The 14,231-nt window shown below is 39.9% G+C and overlaps 1 protein-coding gene across 1 annotated transcript; it reads left to right on the forward strand.

The window, feature by feature from the left end:
* Positions 1-152: 152 nt before the first annotated feature.
* NPFFR2 (neuropeptide FF receptor 2) lies at positions 153-9,818 on the forward strand. Its single transcript, XM_069098869.1, has 4 exons — positions 153-292; positions 3,590-3,924; positions 5,232-5,331; positions 8,802-9,818. Exons 1-4 carry the CDS (start codon positions 288-290, stop codon positions 9,652-9,654), a joined length of 1,293 nt encoding a protein of 430 aa, XP_068954970.1. The 5' UTR covers positions 153-287; the 3' UTR covers positions 9,655-9,818.
* The last annotated feature ends 4,413 nt before the right edge of the window (positions 9,819-14,231 follow it).

Raw genomic sequence — 14,231 nt, forward strand, 5'->3', positions numbered from 1 at the left:
TGTGGTAGCTGCAAACCCTGAGGACGCTTGGGGTGCTTGCTGCTACACTCTGCTGGTTCTATGTCCATTTAACCAATTTTGAATATACTTAACTGCTTTATAATAATGGCAACAAAATATCTTACGTGTTAATTTGTGGTTTGCAGAAAATTTTGTGTGTATTGTCTCACTATTTCCTGGAAAGATGAAGATGGTAGACTCTGGATTAATTATCAACACATTTAAATGAATCATCAAGTGGAACCCCAATTAATAAAGGAGAGAGCCTCAAAATTCATCTTCCTTACATGAGGTAAGAACAAAGCAACAGCCTGAAGGGGTGGAACAATGTGAATATTTTTCCATAATGTTCTTTTCTGTTTGTTGAAGTAGTGTTGTTTTTTAAAATGTGCTTACCCTTCCACTGTATTCCTAAGTGGTAAATTTTAAAAATGACTTGAAAGACTTGCCTTTAAAAATTCCAATTCACCAAATTTTGACAAATAGCCTTGTGATAGTCAGCAATAAACACAAAATTTAACTTCTACATTTACAAGAAGCATAACATTTCCCTGAAGTATTCTAATGTATTTTACGATTGAATGATGTTAGAGTTTCCAATTTTTTCCATTATTGAATTCTTAGCTTTCTCTAGCTCTTGTCATAGAAAAGAAGGAATGAAAAATGACCCTCAAGGATTGTAGAGATAAACATTATATTCATTTCTAGGTGAGTCAGGTGGGAACTCTGAGATAAAAGGGAAAACATGTACCCTAACCTGTGGGAAATGGGCCAGTATTTGGATTTAATGTGCACAATACACATGTTCTGGATAAGTTCAGTAAAAAAAGACCTTTTTCTAAATTAATCATATTGACATATGAGTACTTGCTACTTTGAGAACTATGTGATAATTCCTTGGTAAAGCAAATAATTAATTTCTAATGTGAATAACCATTTTTAATGAAGCATCCCCTCTGCACTCACTCTCCCAAACCCCCTCTCCCACTGACAGGTTGGGTCCATAGACGGTGGCTAATTCCTTTCAGGGCTCTAGTAGTAGCACTCAGATGTCTACCATTCTCTTTCATGAGTCCCCACCTACTGTGTTCCCCATTGATTACCATCTTGTTAGACTTGAATATTTTTAAAAAGAAATGGATATTTACCAAAGTAGTAAAATAAGAACAGTTTGTACAAAAATATTACTCCAAAAGTCTATGTCATACTTTCTCCTCGCACACACAAGGTCCCTGAGAAGAATAGATACCAGTTAAGAGGACAGATAGCTAAACAGTATATTCACAGCAATTGATTATTGAAAATTCTTTTCTTCCTTTATAGAAACCTCATGAAATTACCCTTGGGTGAATATAACTACTTTTCCTTTGCATATATGATTGGTCCTCAAATACCAATGTAAATAATGTCATTGTCCACTGTTGTTGGGGACATAGTTAATGACATTGTTGGAAAGTCCCAAATCTTCTGATCTTTTGAAGTTCATGAGGTCATTCTCTGGTTCAGGATGGAAAGGAGACGACCAGTTTCTCTCTCTCCTCTCCCTTGCCTTAGCAATTCCCTCCCAGTGTGACTTGGTGCTAAAATTGTGGACTCGGCACTCACTTATTTTATCAAAGCCCCATGGAGCATGATTGATTGTCTTCTACTGTCTGGTGCAGTGAATAGTTTGCTGAACCTGGAGTCAGGAAGATCTAAGTTCGAACATCACCTCAAAACACTTACTAGCTTTGTGATTCAGGTCAAGTCCTTTAACTTGTATCTGTCTCAACTTTTTTTCATCTGTAAAATGGGGATAATAATAGTGCCTACTTCCCAGGGTTTTTAGGAGGATCAAATGAGATATAATGTGTAAAGTGCTTTGCAAATCTTAAAGTGATATATAGATGATAGCTGTTATTACTCACCTAACCATATGGCATTTGCTGTGTGGTGTCATCTACTTTCATTTAGTTTTTACATAGTTTATACTTTTGTTGATTGATTGATTTGACAGCGGTATCTAGGAATTGTTCACGCCTAGTTCTTATCTATAATTGATTGATTCTGAAATTCAATCAGTCACTCTGATCTGATGAAGAGACAGGGTATAGAAGATCTTGTAAGTTATAGCAAATGGTGTTGAGGAGTATGGAAAACCCTCTTTTACACTAATTTATCTCTTTTTATATTCAGATTTTATTTAAAAAATTCTTTTTAAATTTGAAGCGCATCTTTATTTTTTAAAATTTATTTATTTATTTATTTTTAATTAATTTATTTTAATTTACTTAATTCCTGGGCCATTGCCCAGCTGCCATACTGTGTTAACCAGAAACCAAGCCCTGGAGGACTTAATGCCCAGAACCACCCAGGTCCTACTGTATCAAATGTTGGTTGCCTCAGTTGTTGATTATATTTTATACCCCCCCAACCATCTTCATTTTCTAGTTCTAGAACTATAGTCAAATAAACTCTACCATTGTTCCTTGAAAGGGTGTGTCAATCTACTCCACTGTAGTTCCATTAAGTCCTATAACTTTACAAACCAAAATATACCCCCCAGTTGCCACCCCATGTATATTATCCCTTCTTGTGAGAATTTAAGCTCCTTGAAGACAGGGGCTGTCTGATTTTCTATTTGTGTTCCTATTCTTTTCATAGTGCTTGATACACAGTAAGCAATCAATCTCTGCTTTTTTATTCATTCATTCTTAATGACTCTTCTGTTGCTTACAAAATGTACAAATCCTTCCTTCTTGTCTGTTCCCATGACTCAAACATGTAACCAAGGAGAAAGGATTTAATTTTCCACTAACATTCACTGACACAGTCTAACACTTTTGTATATCTTTTATGTGTTTTCTCCTTTCTTTCTTGTCCCTTTGTTTCTCTTGTATCTAAATTTTGATTCTACATTTGGAGCTGACATAATTTGTTGTTGTTCAATTGTTTCAGTCGTGTACAACTATCCATGACCCCCCCCCCCCCTTTTTTTGGTGAAGAAACTGGAGTGGCTTGCCATTTCCTTCTCCAGCTCATTTTACACATAAGGAAACTGAGGCAAACAGGGCTAAAAAAACTTGTCCAGAGTCACACAGCTTGTAAGTGTCTGTGGCTGGATTTGAACTCTGATTACAGACCTGGCGCTCTAGCCACTGTTCCACCTAATTGCCCTAATTAACATAATTGTGTGTGTTTATTTCTTTCATGGTACAAAGCTTTTGGTACTATGTTGGGCATCCTGTGAGACGATCCAAGATTATCAGTCAACACTCATTAATTAAGCACCTACTCCATGTCGGTCTCTGCTAGGCTAAAAAGACAGAAAAGAAGGTTCCTGCCATCAAGGAACTTATATTCTGTTGAAAGAAACATATGCAGATGCAAAATGGCTAGATGTCCAGATGGTCACTGAAATTCAAGTATTTATTTTGGATAATTTCAAACAGTGGCACAGATGACACCAAAATCCCTTCCCCTTATCCAAAGCCCTACATTCCCCCACCCTGCTCCTTTCACCTGAGACAATGACTGCGTGGTAAAAAGGACTTTATCTAGCAATTGCTAGATCTGTGCTTTCTAATTGTGTTGCTTCTCATTCTTCAAGGTTCAGCATGAATAAGGAATTGGACTTCAATCTTTCTGAACCTAGTCATCAGAGCTGGAGTGCCAATGACACCCAGGAAGGGCAGCTTCTGGACATTAACATAACCTATGTAGATTACTACCTCCACCAGCCTCAGGTGGCAGCTGTCTTCATCATTTCCTACTTTCTCATCTTTGTTCTGTGCATAGTGGGGAATACAGTGGTTTGCTTCATTGTGGCATGGAACAAATACATGCACACTGTTACCAACTTCTTCATCTTGAACCTGGCCATCAGCGATTTGCTGATAGGGATATTTTGCATGCCTACAACCCTCCTGGACAACATCATAGCAGGTGTGTCGATTCCTGTACAATGCAAAATTAAAGAAACTTGAAAGATCTAATCTCTTTATTTCCTCCTACAGTTTGGGTGTGAGGTGGCAGGAACCAGGAAATAGCAATTTATTTTTATGCACTTTTTTGTTTATTTTGTCAAGAAAACATATTTTGGTTCATATTTAAGGTTATGGAAACAATGGTATGTAGGATTTTTCAAATGGAATGCTCTAGAAATATATTTATGATATCTGGTTATGAAAGCCTATCTAAAATATATTCAATGTAAATATACATTTAATATAAAAAATGTGATACTTAGAGGCTCACTAAGTGCTTTACTTACGTTATCTTCTTCGATTCTCACAATAATCGCCTGAGGAAGGTACTGTATTACTAGTCACTCAGTTAATAAAATTTAATTTTCTACCATATTCCAGGTATTGTACTAAGCTCTGAGGATATAAATACTAAAAAGGAATACAGATCCTGCCTGTAGGGATTTTATAATCTAATAGAGAAAGACCAAAAGGAAACTGAAAATTGAGAATGGCAGCAGGCAGGGGAAGATAGTACCCCATGTGAGGAACCTAGTTCCACCAGGAGTGTGAGCTTGAATAGCTGTCTGGTCTGGGAGCTCTTTTTAAGTGGAGGCTTTGGAAGGAGTTCTTTTCTCTATCTTCTACCCCTCCAATCAGATGGCAGAGGGTACTGATGAAGTGTGAGTAACAAAGCTGATGCAATTTTGCAAGATAATGAATTTCCTGATGAGAAGTTTTTCTGGGATCATGGTAGGGTCCAGTCTGAGGAGTGAAAACTGTTGGCAAATTATCCCAGATTTACAAATGTGGAAACTGAAGCTAAGAGAAATTATTCACTCAACATCACACAGCTAGGAAGTATCGAGGCAGGATTCCGACTCAGACTCATCCAGCGCTTAATAAGCAAATGCTACTAATCATGACTTGATTTATCATTCTGTTGATTGTCTAGACTTTGAAAAAGTGTTGGAGCAAATTTTAATAATATAGATTAAAAGTCTATTGTTCATATTTTCCCCCAGAGAGCTAGTTGTTAAATATTTACCAAGACATCACGACATGGAGAGGTGAAGAACCCCTACTCTCAAATAAAGACATTGTTTTTACCTGGAGATAAATGTTTGTCCTAAATGAGTGAAATTTCCAAAATCCAGGCTCTGTCTATGACTCTAGGCTATTTGCCCATGTATGGAAGTAATAACAACATTGGATAGTGTTGGACAGACTTTTTAATGTAATAGAAAAGAGTATCTCCTCTAATGATGCTCTCAATCTCCCTGTCAGGATGGCCGTTTGGAAGCACAGTTTGCAAGATCAGTGGAATGGTCCAGGGCATGTCAGTGGCCTCTTCAGTCTTCACGTTGGTGGCCATAGCAGGGGACAGGTAAGCCCTTGTCTGAATCTGAAATCATGTCAAACGGCTACACCATCATTAGTTCACCAAAGAAAAATGTGCATGATGAAAAATGGCACCCATTTTCACTCCTATTTTTTCTTATCTTTCCACTGCTCCTTATATCTCTCCCCCATTCAGAGCAATGCACATACCTCCAAAAGATTCAGTAGTGAAAAATTATTGCTCTGTCTGCTTTTAGTACATTGACCCCAGGGATAGAAGAGATGAAATATTTTGATAATCATAGGAGTTTTCATTCAAAACTACAAAGATTGGTTCAGAGCTATGACATACAGAAATTAATTATATCCTACATGATTTTCTTTAGGTTAAGAAATTTAGAAAGTCTGAGTTAAAATGAAACCAATAAATCCGAGGAAATGGGAAGACTTTCTACCTGAAGAGAACTTTAGGGCAATTCAATGGATAGTATATATTCCTGTGCTGTCATTTTAAAAATAATTAACAGGTGCTTATGAAACATTTGCTTTGTGCCAAGTGCTGCGCTAAGCACTTTGCAAATATATATATGTATATTTTTTCCCCTCACAATAACTGTGGGAGGTAGGTTTTGTTATTATCCCCATTTTCCAAATGAGGAAACTGAGACCGAAGTTAAATGATTTTTCCAGGGTCAAATACCCCGTAAATATCTGAAGGTGGATTTGAATTCAAGACCTGAGATCTACCCCTTGCATAAGCTAACTGACATACAATATTTTAAGCACGATATTTTTGTTATTGTTGAGTCATTTCAGACACTTTATTACCCCATTTGGGGTTTTCTTGGCAAAGACACTGGAGTGGGTTGTCATGCCCTTCTCTAGTTCATTTATAGATGAGGAACTGAGTCAGGTTAAGTGACTTACCCAGGGTCACACAGCTAGTATGTGTCTGAGGCAGATTTGAATTCAGAAAGATGAGTCTTCCAAGCCCAGTGTCTTCCCACTGCACCACCTAGCTGCCCTATCCATGACATGGGCTCATTTATATTCTCTTCACAGATGGAGAAACTGTGACCTTAGAAACAAACCTGTTGTCACATAACATAGAATGAGATTTGAATTTGAATTTAGGGTTCCATATTTCTTGCCATAACTGCAACCTGCATTTAATGGAAAACTTGCTTAGGTAGGAAGGTAGGACTATAAAGGCATAAGAAACTTAAAGCGGACACAATACTTTCTTTTTCTGTAATTTAGACAAGGATAGGGAATTCAGTAGTCCAGGGAACTCTCAGGGGAGGAAATCACCTCTATCAATGCACCTTCTCTGCATTTCATCCTCTTAGGGAATTGCCTGGAGCACAGCTGCCAAACTCTGAAGGGTCTGGCCTGCAAAACTCCTGGTCCTACAGAAGCAGATTAAAATGTAATTAGGAAATGATGACTTGTCCAGGGTCACATCCACAACTAGGGTCTGGCAGGGGTGGGACCTGAACTCAGGCCTTCCTGGCTTCAAGTCCAGCTTTCTAACATTACCTCTTTATAACTTACCTGAACCCATTTGTCCCATTCCTAGGATATGCCCCCTCCTCTCCACTCACATAGCCATCATTCTAGTTCAGGAACTTACCACCTCCTCCCTGGACTACCATAATAGCCTTCTAGTTGGCCTCCCTGACTCTAGTCTCTCTCTACTATGAGCTATCTACCACTTAGCTGTCAAAGTGAATTTGCTAAACTGTAGGTCTGATCATGTCCCCTCAGTCAACTTCACTGCTGCCTATTACCTCCAAGATCAAATACGTCTTTTTTTCATCTAGAGCTGAAGATCCCTTACTCCCTTTTACACTCTCCTTACAAATTCCTTCCCTAAATGCACTGTACAATACAACTACCCTAGCTTACTTGCTGTTCCTCACAGTCTATCTACCATTTCTATGCCTTTGCTTTGACTGTCTTCCACCCCTAGAACGTTCTTTCTCCTCACTTCAACTTTGGGGCTTCACTCAACACTCCCTTCAAAGTCTGTCTTCTGAAGGAGAACTTTTCCAGTTCCAACATCTGCCCCCAATAGCTAGTGCCTTACACTTCTCTCCATGCAAGTACATTTCCTAATATCCAGCCTCTTCCTGCCTCCAGATCATGCCCCAAGTTCAAACAGGGTACCAGGGAAGAGATAGAAATAATCATAAGGAAGTAAACACAACACAAATTTTTCCTAGTTAAAGAAAAAACTAGGAAAAAAGGAGAGAAGGTAAAAAAAAAGAATGCCCCATTCTTGGATATCCCATATTCCTTATGTGATAACCCAATATGGGGTGAACTCAGGAGTTCCCTATCTATCTCTTACATCTCTGTTGCCCCAAATCAATCTCAGAAAGATCATTTGACCTTAGCTGGTCTTCCTGAACTGAGTTTGCTAAAGTATGAGCATATTGGAGAAATTTGCTCTGAGGTGATTTAATTTATGCCAAAGACAGGGTCTAAGACACAAGGAACACCGTGCAAAAGCATCGTTGGCCCAGGCAAAGATAGAGAAACACGATCCCAGGAAGTCCTGTGCAAGGCAGTCAACGGGAGTGTACTCCACTATTTCTCCTGGAGGTCACCTCAAAACCGAAGGTGGAACCCCAGGGGACCTGAGGGTCATAGGGCTATAGTAGGAGAAGGACAATCTCATTCCCCTCTAAAAAGGTATGAGACAGTTCTGGAGGAAGAACAGTTATTGGGGGTGGCTTTCTAACCTATCTTGTACAGGGGCAGGACGCAGAGTTGGCAATAGTTCTACTCTGGAAGAAAGATGGGATGAATGGAGAAGGCTCCATATAAAGAAAGATGTATCTGCGTGGACTAACTTTGCAACCAATGACTTGTATGTCTGTGTATTGATCTAACTTGGGTCTCCACTGAATCCTAGAGCATTCTGAATGAGACTCGCTTACCCCAAAGTCTCTCAGAGGCAAGCTAGAAGTCAGGAATTCATTAAAAAGGTGGCTTCTCCTACATGTTCCCAAGGGAGTCTTTCTATTTCTCCTTCTTGGAATCATCCTGAAGAGAGTCAAAAACCACTAGAGACTCTCTCAAAGAAGAAATGAAGAGCATCTCTCTTCTCCAGATTGCTAGCTCCAATTCTCTCCCTCAGGCAGGCAATATCTTATCAACACTCTCTCAGCCAATGGGGAGAGCCCTTGGAAAACATTTCCAGACGGGGCTGCAAACGTGGTTTGCATTAACATATGCAGATATATCAATATCCATATGTATAACTGATCACAGACACTTGATCAATTCTCCTTAAAACTAAAATAGCCTTCTTCAAGGTCTTTCCATGTTTAGTGCTGTTTTCCCTTATTGCCACTGCCTGATTGCTCTTAAAGCACTTTTTAAAAAGAAATTAGTTAAATACATTTTATGGTGCTTTTTTCTGGACACAACTATTTTTATTCAATTTAGCTGATGATCAGGTTTGTCATTACAAAGTAAATGGTCTCTGAACCTTCCCTTTCATTGCAGGTTTCGATGCATCGTGTACCCATTCAAGCCAAAGCTCACCATGCAGGCTGCGTTAGGAATCATCGTGATCATCTGGGCCCTCGCCTTCACCATCATCTCGCCATCTGCAGTCATGCTACATGTACAAGAAGAAAAATATTACCGAGCAAGGCTCAGTTCCCCAAATGAAAGTAGCCCTCTCTACTGGTGCCGGGAGGACTGGCCAAACCAGGAAATGAGGAAAATCTACACCACTGTGTTATTTGCCAACATCTACCTGGTCCCTCTGTTCATCATAGTTCTCATGTATGGCAGAATTGGGATTTCACTCTCTAGGACTGCAAGGCCTTTCAGGGTCAAGCAGACCCAGGAGAAGAGTCATATGGCGTGTAGGAAGAAACAGAGAGTCATCAAGATGCTTCTGATTGTGGCTTTTCTCTTTATGTTATCCTGGCTACCCCTCTGGACTTTGATGATGCTCTCTGACTACAGCAATCTCTCTGAATACCAGATGCAGGTCATCAACATTTACGTCTACCCTTTTGCACATTGGCTGGCCTTCTGCAACAGCAGTGTGAACCCTATCATCTATGGCTTTTTCAATAAGAAATTTCGAGGTGGTTTCCAGGATGCTCTTCGGGTCCAGATCTGCCAGAGGAGGGTGGAGGAAGCCTACCCACAAAGGGCTAAGAATAATGTTGCCATAGCCATGTCTACCCAACTGACACAGGACCCTTCATTTCAGAACCCCCCCGGAAAAAAAGCTACTTTGTGGAGAGCTTCAAGTCCCGAGCCCAAGACCAAGCAGGAATTCACCATGGAAGACCTGGGAAATTCCTCCAGCAAAAAGGGCACTCTAAAAGAATTTGCATAAAAGTGTTACAGAGACTGCTGTTACACAGCTAGATATGTTTCCTTTTTCATGGGTTTGGACTCCAATTGGTGGAGTTTAATTATTTTAAGAATTGCACATCTTGAAACACTCCCTGGTGTGAGTGTATGAGTATGTGATAGATAGATACATAGATAGGTAGATAGATAGATGATAGATAGATAGATAGATAGATAGATAGATAGATAGATAGATAGATAGATAGATAGATAGACAAAGAATTAAAGAATTTTCGGTGGGATTGTGGAAAATGAGGTGGTCTACTACTGCCTCACTTAACCTTCAACCAGAAAGGAGCAAAGTAGAAATCCTCATAGATCAACACTCTTTAACAAACATTTTCTCTTTTAATTCCTCCCAGCTCCTCATGGAGTATGCATGGGGATGAATATGTAGGAGTCAGTTTATAGAGCATGTGCTGAATAATTATCCTGCTAACCTCATATTTGCCTAAAAAGTTGCCTGTGTTGGAATGGAGGAACTTTGTGATAGGGGCTACATCTGGTTCACACAGACTAGATTAGGTTTTGCCTAAAAGTCAGTGAAATAATTCTCAAGACTTAATTGGGGGCGGCCAGGTAGCACAGCGAGTAAGAGCACCAGCTCCAGTGTTCAGATAGACCTGGAGATCGAATCCCGGGCTCAGACACTTAGCAACCACCCAGAAACACCTGGCCATGTAACCTTGAGCAAGTTACTTAACCCCAATTGCTTAGGGGTGGCCAGGTGGCTCAGCGAGTAAGAGCACCAGCTCCAGTGTTGGGACGACCTGGAGATCAAATCCCGGGCTCAGACACTCAGCACCACACCCAGAAATAACTGGCCATGTAACCTTGAGCAAGTTACTTAACCCCAATTGCTTAAAAAAAAAAAGACTTAGTTGGTTCAGGAAAATAAGATTCAAACCATCAATGTGTACAAAAGACAAGCACAAAGGGGTCAAATGATCTTCAGGCTTGACACACCCTTCTGGCTGGACACACTGCCATAGCAAATGTGGAGGTAGCCCTAGGTCTGAGTCCATAAGAAACTGAATGATTGACAAATATCCTTTCCATGTCATGGTTAAGTAAATCTTTTTTGTTGTTGTTGTTAAAAGCTAGGTGGTCTATAAGCATTTTATTTCATTCCAAGCCTGGTATGATTCAGGCCTAGCTCAGAAAGTGCTCCTCACTAGATAGTAATCCCCTTGAGGGTAGAGAATATTTTGTTTTGTTTTTTGAAACCTCAGGACCTACCATGTTGCTTTGCCCATATTAAGTGTCCAATAAATATTTCTTTTTATTTTTAATTAAATTAAGTTGAATTTCATGAAAGTGTATTTTTTAGAGGAAAAATTCACATTATTCTTTATCCTAACAGATAGTCCTGGGATCAAATAAGTATAGACTCTAAGGAATTGGAGGCCTTCCCTTGCCCTGCCCTAGGCTCCATTGCTTAGTACTGAAGGGACGTCCATTGATTGGAAAATGATTGAACAAGTTATGGTATATGAATGTTATGGAAGATACATCTCCATCTACCATTTTCACTCCTGCTCCAAATAACCCTGAATCATTTTCTACTCAGGCACTCAGGCCTATTATTACCTTCCAACTCTTGGTGAGACATGTCCAATCAGAGTGCTTAAACAAGCCCAGAATTACAGATAATACTTGTTCCAGTAAGATGGTGGACCACTGGGGCTTACCATCTGCTGCTAAGCCCGACAAACTCCTATGCATTGCCAAATGGCCTGCCATTACATCCTAAGGACTCTTGGGCCTTATCATAGACCCTGATACTATACCTTAAGGACCACTGGGACTTTACATCTGACCTGCAGCTGAACCTACCTTCCTACTATATGTGCTGTCTCCCCTACTTAGAATGTAAGCTCCTAGAGAGCAAGGACTGCCTTGTTTTCTATTTATACACTTAGCATCGTACTTGGCATGCAGTCATTGGGCTTAATAAATGTTTTCCCATTCCTTTGCTAAGTATCTTATTTCAGATAGAATAATAAAATAAAGTTTTCCACAAGGAAAAATGTTTTCTGGAATCATTATATTCTCATTAATGAGGTTCATACTATAGTCGAATTGTATTTATATAATTACAGTGTTGGTTAAAAAACAATCAGGTGCAGTGCTTCCTGCTTCTCTCAGAAAGTTGGCCCTGCCCAGGAAACCTCCATCATCTGGCTTAAAGGGGGATTATTAGGGGATTAGAATATCATACTGTTTAGGAACTCAAAATTCTCCCTCCTCTACACAGCAAATTGGGGTTCATGATCATTGTACATGAACTCTATTCTTAGGTGTCCCCTATGCCATATGCTTCTTTGGAAAGACTCAGGCATTATGGATTCCAGATCCAGGTCTCTGTCTACTGTTTTCCTAACTGCCCTAACATAAAGACATGCCTACCAGATAAATAGTGATGTCATCAGAAGAGTGCTTATGGAACATAATTCTCATGACTGGATGGGTTTAAAAGAGACAGGAGAAGATATATAGAAGACGAGAGGAGAGAAAATAAGAGGGGAGAGAGAAAAAGGGGGAGAGGGAGAGATGAAGAAGAGGAAGAGGAAGAAGAAGAGGAGGAAGAGGATGAAGGAAGGAAGAAGAAGAGGAGGAGGAAGGAGGGAAGAAGAAATGAAGGAGAAGGAGGGAGGAGGAGGAGGGGAAGAAAAGGAGAGAAGGAGGAGGAGGAGGAGACAGAGAGAGAGAAAAGACTGTCACATTGCAGAGGGTCATGTCTTAGAAATATCGTGTAGGAAGAATTAAAACTTAATAATAAACTGGACCAAAGGGAAACAGGAGGTAAAATCTGACCTCAAGGAATGAGTCTGGCAGATAGCATTCTCTTAGTAATATTAAGGCTAGGGAGAGTTGATAATTTTGGGGGAAATGATCTTTGATCTTGTTTTAAGACTTGATTTTAGAATTGTTCAGTCAGTGAAACATACACTGAAGGTGTCCAGTAGGCAAAGAGACTAATGGAATTTAGAAGGTAAAAAAGTCCCCAGTCACAGAGACAGAAAACAGTGCTGTATGTGTGAGGAATGGAGAGCAGGCACATCTGGTTGGATTGGTAGGTTAGGGAGGATGAGTATTGTTCAATGGATGTAGAAAGATAGTTTGAGGCTAGTTATGTTGTAAAGGGCTTTATAAGCTAAACAGAAATGCTCGTATTTTATCGTAGACACATTAGGGGATCATTAGAGTTGATCGAATAAGGAAGTGACATAGTCAGATTTGAACTTCAGGAAAATGCCATTGAGGGGCGGCTAGTGGCACAGTAAATAGAGCACCAGCCCTGGAGTCAGGAGGACCTGAGTTCAAATGCAGCTCAGACACAACACAAAAACTAGCCATGTAACCTCGGGCAAGTCACTTAACCTCAATTGCCCTCAAAAAAAAGCAAAAAAGAAAAGAAAAATGCCATTGGTAGTAGGGTGTAAGATGAACTGGAGTGGGGAGAGTCTTGAGGAAGGGAGACCAATAAGGAGGCTATTGAAATAATCCAGGTGAGAAATGATGATGGTGTGAATAAGGGAGGTTATAAAAAAGGAGAGATTTGGCAACTGAATTCATTTGCAGGGTGAGGAAGAATGAATAAGAGATGATGCCAAGATTCAAATATGAGTGAGTGGAAATATGATGGTATAGGAATAGGAACATTCAGGTGAAGACTTGATTTGGGGTGAAAGATTGTGACTTTTTGCTTTGCACATTTTGAGTCTGAGATGTCACTGGGACAATGAGTTTGAAATGTTCAATAAGCAATTGTTGATATGAGACTGAAATTCAAAAGAGAGACTAAGGTTGAAGAGACAGGAGAGAGAGAGAGAGAGAGAGAGAGAGAGAGAGAGAGAGAGAGAGAGAGAGAGAGAGAGAGAGAATCTCTAAATCATCTGCATAGAGATGATAGTTAAACCCATGGGAGCTGATGATGTTACCAAGAGAGGGAGAAGAAAAGAGGTCTCAGGACAGAGTCTTGGGGAAGGTTGACTGTGTGAACTTCAAAAGAAGAAAGGAGATTGAGTGATGGTGTCAAAAGAAGCAAGGCACATTCCAAATCCCCCTCCCACCCCCACCCCAGGAGTAGTATATGTGTATTGGAAAATGGTAAGAGAAGTTACAGGGCAACTAGGTGGTGCAGTGGATAGAGTTCTGGGCCTGAAGCCAGGGAGACTCATAAACCTGAATTCAAATCTGACCTCAGACACTTACTATCTGTATGACCCTGGGCATGGCACTTATCTCTTTATGCCTCAGTTTCCTCATCTGTAAAATGTACTGGAGAAGGAAATGGCAAACCACTCCAGTATCTTTGCCAAGAAAACCTTGACTTGGACACGCCTGAAATAACTGGACAAGAGAAGGTATATCCATATATGTTCTAAATTACATCTGTTTTCTCCCCAATGAGAATGTGAGTGTCTTAAAGCACGGAGATGTTTTTGTCTCTACTTTAGTATCTTCAGTACTTAGCAAAGTGTCTGGCAATATAATAGGGTCGTGTGTTTCTCCCTAGATTACATGCACAGTTCATAGTTACAGGTTTGAAGGCGG

This window comes from Petaurus breviceps, unplaced genomic scaffold (genome assembly GCF_028583685.1).
Source record: "Petaurus breviceps papuanus isolate PSGF00001 unplaced genomic scaffold, PetGlider_PUasm1.0 126, whole genome shotgun sequence".
NCBI lineage: Eukaryota > Metazoa > Chordata > Mammalia > Diprotodontia > Petauridae > Petaurus > Petaurus breviceps.